This window comes from Corvus brachyrhynchos, unplaced genomic scaffold (assembly GCF_000691975.1).
Source record: "Corvus brachyrhynchos isolate BGI_N302 unplaced genomic scaffold, ASM69197v1 scaffold114, whole genome shotgun sequence".
NCBI lineage: Eukaryota > Metazoa > Chordata > Aves > Passeriformes > Corvidae > Corvus > Corvus brachyrhynchos.
In genome coordinates this window covers 2,473,563-2,479,023 of record NW_008238337.1, presented here as the reverse complement: position 1 = coordinate 2,479,023, position 5,461 = coordinate 2,473,563, and the positions used below count along the sequence as shown (strand labels likewise).

The 5,461-nt window shown below is 38.4% G+C and overlaps 1 protein-coding gene across 4 annotated transcripts; it reads left to right on the top strand.

Moving 5' to 3' along the window:
- Positions 1-15: 15 nt before the first annotated feature.
- On the top strand, positions 16-4,673 carry GTF2H3 (general transcription factor IIH subunit 3). Of its 4 annotated transcripts, none has more exons than XM_017734763.1 (12): positions 16-126; positions 412-521; positions 1,090-1,253; positions 1,512-1,574; positions 1,780-1,809; positions 2,258-2,286; positions 2,372-2,446; positions 2,635-2,688; positions 2,918-2,986; positions 3,096-3,231; positions 3,314-3,350; positions 3,438-4,673. In XM_017734763.1, exons 2-12 carry the CDS (start codon positions 445-447, stop codon positions 3,505-3,507), a joined length of 804 nt encoding a protein of 267 aa, XP_017590252.1. In that variant the 5' UTR covers positions 16-126; positions 412-444; the 3' UTR covers positions 3,508-4,673. The 4 variants fall into 4 exon arrangements, with proteins under 4 accessions (XP_017590252.1, XP_017590251.1, XP_008632244.1 ...); XM_017734762.1 differs by having other exon boundaries at positions 1,771-1,809; XM_008634022.2 differs by having other exon boundaries at positions 17-126; positions 415-521.
- Positions 4,674-5,461: the final 788 nt, after the last annotated feature.

Here is a 5,461-nt window from a genome sequence, read left to right as displayed (position 1 = left end):
CTCTTCTGGGGGCCCGGAGTGACGCTGCTGTGTGGTCCTTTTGCAGATGATGAGCTGAGCCTGCTGGTCATCATCCTCGACACCAACCCGATCTGGTGGGGGAAGAGGGCGCTGGGAGAGGCTGAGGTACGGGCTCTGGGCGCTGGAACTGCTGATGGCGATTTCTGAGAGAAATTGTCTCATTTTCTTTGACTTCTGAACTGTGCTAATGTTGTTTGCTAAAGCAGGTATAATGGATATCATAATACCTTTTGAAATATCTACCCAGCATTCTGTATTCATTGGAGCTTTTATAACAGCATCTCTTTGTGCATCTTCAAGTTTTTTCAACTGCCGTCATTCCACAGATTTCTGCTGAATTGGTTTTCTGTAAATGTTATTGTGCTACATCTGCTCTATTCTTTTTTCCAGCAGTTCACCCTATCAAAATGCATCGATGCAGTGATGGTGCTGGGAAACTCTCACCTCCTCATGAATCGCACCAACAAACTCGCTGTAATAGCAAGTCACACTCAGGAAAGGTAGAGCTGCTTCTGAACAGTGTAAAGGTTTCGAGTTTCCTGTATCTTTCTCCTGATTTTCTTGTTTGAGTGCAAGTTAAAAGTGTGTAATATATCATTGTCCTAAAAAATTAGCTGAAACCATGTACGAAAGAATCTTAATGCCTTACAAAACAACAAAAAGACTTGGAAGACAGAAGGGAGGTTTAAATAGACTTAAAATATATAGAGAGAACAAGAGAATGATAAATATGTGTGGAATGGAACAATGCAAGTGGTAGAAGTTCCCTGTTTAGGGGATATTTTTCTCCCAGATGTTTGTGAGTCTCAGGATCTACCCCCAAGTGCAGCCATGGTATCTCTGCCAGTTCTCTTAAGAGATGTCTTGATAGGAGGGAGCTGAATGTGGGTTTTACTCCAGATTAGGTTGAAGGTTACCTGCCTTACATAATCTCTTTAATGTCTAAAGTATTAAAAGGATTTTAAATTAAACTTCAGAGGATTGCTATCTACAGCTGGTTCATTTATAGCATTTTTTCTTACAAGGTTAAAGACAAAACATGAATACTTTGTTTTTCCTCTGTTTCAGCCGTTTCCTGTACCCTGGGAAGCGTTGGGCTGCTGCAGATCCCTTTGGAGAGGGAGGCCCTTCCATGGAATCTAATTGCTCTGGCAGCAAGGATGGAAAATATGAATTATTAACAGCAATAAACGATGCAATTGCAGAAGAGATTAAAGACCTCATGACAAAGAGTAAGGAGAAGAAAATTCTAGGGTTAATGTGCAGAATTGCAAAACACTTGGACTGTCAAAGAGTTGTAGAAATGTCCTCTATTTTCATTGCGTGAATTTTAATTTGCTTAAAGTAGATGAGTTTATTATTTTTGACACTTCAGGCCTCAGCATTAATATTATTTGCCAAAGATAAAAATGTGTAGTATTTTGTATTGTCAGGTTCAGTAGCTGGTTTTATATATAAAAGTAACTTTTGCAACTTTTCTTGTATTGCAGCTGAGATGAAGGGCCAGCAGACAGAAACCCTGTTAGCAGGATCACTTGCTAAAGCACTTTGTTGTATCCTTTTGATCACAGAATCTTCAAAACCTTTGTGTGTTCTTAAGAGTGTTTCTTATAATAATAATTTTTACTATTCTTGGCTTTTTATTGTACTTAAAACTGAAACATTTGCCTGGTAACTGTGCTTATCAAAATGTGTGCTGTGGATCATGGAGTTATTTCCAAGAATGGAATGTAGATTCCTTAATGTCAGCTAATGTAGATATCAACAAGATGGGCAAAGACCTAAAAGGTAGCATCTCTTCTCCTGTTTTCAATACCTGAATAAATATTTTAATCTGAATAACAGGTATAAATGCACATGTACACACAAACAAATATGCATGTTTTGACACACCCCCATTTCCAAAATTGGCACCAATAGGTAGAGGTTTATTCTGATCATTTGAAGTTGCCCAGTTTAAACAAGTTAAAGGACTTGGTCATTAGTCCACCTTCTTAGGGAGCTTTTCTGTTTTCCGTGAATAGAACTGTAACTGGAATTTCCTTGGAGTAACTGGAGGTTGAGAGGAATTAGTCCATAGATAATTGTCACTGGGACTGGAAATAGTTTCATATATGTATTTTATCTGACCTTTTAGATCTAATGTCCAAGATATTCTGAGGTGTCAGATGCTACAGAATTAAAAGGGTGATACAAACAATGTGCTGATGCATTTCTCTTTCTTTTTAATACTTAGCCAATCAAGAAATTAAATCAAGGATTCTGGTAAGAACTTTTGCTGTCACAAGTTTTCTTTTAGTCTTGAAATCCAGTGATATGTAGGCTAAGGAGTTTGAGTTGTTTTATTTAGGTCATAAAAGCTGCAGAAGACAGCGCATTGCAATACATGAATTTCATGAATGTGATCTTCGCTGCACAGAAACAGGTAAAGCTGGCATTTTTTTTCATTTATATTATCTTTTATTTCTGTGCAAAGATAACACAATTGTTAGTTTCCCTTATGATTACATAAATTATAGTGCATCTATAGTGGGAACAAGTCACGACAGTAACACTGACGGGGCTTTGTGGGTTCTGGCTAAATTTGTTTTTCATGCATTTCATCTCTTGCAGAGTATTTTGATTGATGCCTGTGTCTTGGACTCTGATTCAGGTCTTCTACAACAGGTACAGAGTTCCTGCTCTAATTTGCCATTTATATTAACTCATAAATACTTGACTTAGACAATTCAACATGTTCTTCAGCTCTTTTCTTTCCTTTAATCAAGAGTGGGTGTGGAAATATGTTCAGTGGATCTGACAGTTCTGGCATGCAGGCCTTGTGCAGTACGTGGATATTTTAAATGCCCTGTTAATGTCATCAAACAACAATCTGGTCACTGTCTCTGCTTTGCAGGCCTGTGATATTACGGGTGGCATATATTTGAAAGTGCCCCACATGCCATCCCTTCTGCAATATTTGTTGGTAAGTCACTTAAAAGACACTTTTCCTGTGTCAGATATGAAATATTCACTGATGAGGTAATACAGGAATACCAGTCCAATTCACAAGATATTTTTCTCTATTCATGCAGTGGGTTTTTCTCCCTGATCAAGAGCAGAGATCACAGCTCGTCCTTCCACCTCCTGTTCATGTTGACTATAGAGCTGCCTGCTTCTGTCATCGAAACCTCATTGAAATTGGCTACGTGTGCTCTGTGTGCTTGTCAAGTAAGTTTATAAATATTTAACAGTCTGATTTCGTACATTCGAATGACCAATTTTAGTGAAAGCCAATTCTTTGATGTTTCAGTATTCTGCAACTTCAGTCCTATCTGCAGTACCTGCGAGTAAGTGTTTATTCTTTGGATTTCAAGGGTGGGTGTGGGAATATGTTCAGTCTATCTGACAGATGCTTTTCCATGTTTTTTTTCCAGGACTGCTTTCAAAATATCATTGCCACCTGTCATGAAAGCAAAGAAGAAGAAATTAAAGGTAGCTGCATAGCAACATGATGTAAATAGATCATTACCTCCTCCAGTAATTCCATGGAATGGAACCTACTTGAGAAACTGATGGCACTTTTTATTGGATATGAAAGAGAATTGTATGCTGTGCTATTACTTGTTTCTTAGGGGATAAATATTTAAGATGCGTGTCTTCTATGCAGCCTGGTAAGTAACAAATCACTGTATGACCATGTAATCTGTGCTGTTTTAATTACTAATTCTTAACTGTAAGAAGAACAAGAAGTTACATCCTGGTAAAGAGACATGGCCTGTGAATTTGAGGCTATTCTGGTCACTGCAAAGTTTCACACTTCTGAGTTATTTTTGAAGTCAAGAAAGCTTCGATTCTTTCTGTATGTTGGTGTAAAGTTCAGAATGCCCATTTCTAGTGTGTAGGATCAGAATCGTAGCACTGCATTGTTCAGGGACTTCAGCTTCTTGCTGGCAATATGAGCCATCATTTTCAAGATGGTTTGTGAGCCACTTGGAAAAAAAAAAAAGAGGTGCTAATTGCCCTGCATGTGCACTCACATGTATTCATATTCCTGTGACTGTACTGTCCTTGTGGTATTTCTTTCTCAATTTGGTATCTCTTCATTTGTGAATAAAACGGCCTCCCTTTGTTTAAAATAACGTCAATAAATGCAGCCTAGCTGGTTAGTCTTCAAGGTTTTATTTTGAAACTGGAAAACAAAAAATGTAGTTGTAATATGATAACAGGCACACTTCTTATTTTTAATATGCGGGTTTCCATCTGACATTTGGCAAGAACAAAGACTTTTGGGGTTGTGTCTTTTATGGCAGGACAGGAAGGTCTGCCGTGTACTTCTGAACGTGGCTTTCATTTAAAGAAACAATCTCCCCTTCTAAAGAGTCCTATATAATTTGGTGGTTTAACCTTTCTCCTGAAAGGAATAGAGAGGAATTTTTTTCCACACAGAAGACGAGTTATTTTTTCCTTCCCAATGTGTATACAGGAATTTGTCAGGTCTTGATATTCAGATCAGGTTTTGTCACTGTAACAGCTGCAGTGCCAGTTTTTTCTGGGCTTGCCAATGTAACAAAGCAAACTTTTTTCATTGCCAAAAGCCATTTTGTGTGAAGGCTGTATTTATAATTTACGTTGTATAAAACTTTTGTAATAAAAACTGTTTCTTTTTCAAATGTGGTCAGATATTGCTTTGATACTTGAGGATGAGCTACATGATACTCTTGGAGTTTTGTTTGAGTGTAATGGTGTGATATGGATGAGGTGCTTGAGGAGAACAGGTCCAAGTGCAGTCAGGGGAGATGCTGAGGGATAGACATGTCTGGAATTGTCACTGAAAACCAGGAAATAAAACTCTAACGAGTTTGTAAGGTTAGAAAATCAACGTTACTTTATTCAATGTTGAGGTAGATGGGAACCACTCTGTAAAATGTACATCAGTTATGAAAACTTAACTTTATACATTCTAGTAAACAGAGGAATTAGTGTTTATTTGCTACAAGTTACGTACTTATTAATTAATACTCTATTGCCTATTGGTTAATGATTCTCTCACTTCTAATTAGTCCACATGCTCAGTTTGTCTCTTCTTTTGGGTTTGGGGGTTTCTCGGGTCACTGGCTTCCTACCAGAGTTACCTTTTACCTGCTTGGATCTGATTTCAGCACAATTTACTGAATTGGTTTTATTAGTTTTTTCCTTAACTTGGAAGTCCAGCCAGATGTCCTGCTGCCCCATGAATTCTGCATTCTTTCACGTTCATTATCAATAGTACTCCCTCTTCCCAAACCATGCTGATTTCCTCCCCCGGGTCTGAGAGCCCTAAACTTTAATTTTTTTTCCTAACACACTTAGAGCTCATTTGTTAGCGTTGTTAGCTTTGTTCGTTTGAGCGCAGGCTCTGGAGCTGCCCCGACGCCAGCTTCGCTCCCCGGGCCCCTTCCCCGGGAGGTCCCAGCCCTTC

Excerpts from the sequence above, each read along its gene's own strand:
- GTF2H3 (XM_017734762.1), top strand. The coding sequence starts at position 445 with ATGGTGCTGGGAAACTCTCACCTCCTCATGAATCGCACCAACAAACTC. Across the intron at positions 1,254-1,511 it reads TAAAGACCTCATGACAAAGA|CTGAGATGAAGGGCCAGCAG; the intron begins GTAAGGAGAAGA and ends CTTGTATTGCAG. Across the intron at positions 2,987-3,095 it reads CCCTTCTGCAATATTTGTTG|TGGGTTTTTCTCCCTGATCA; the intron begins GTAAGTCACTTA and ends CTATTCATGCAG.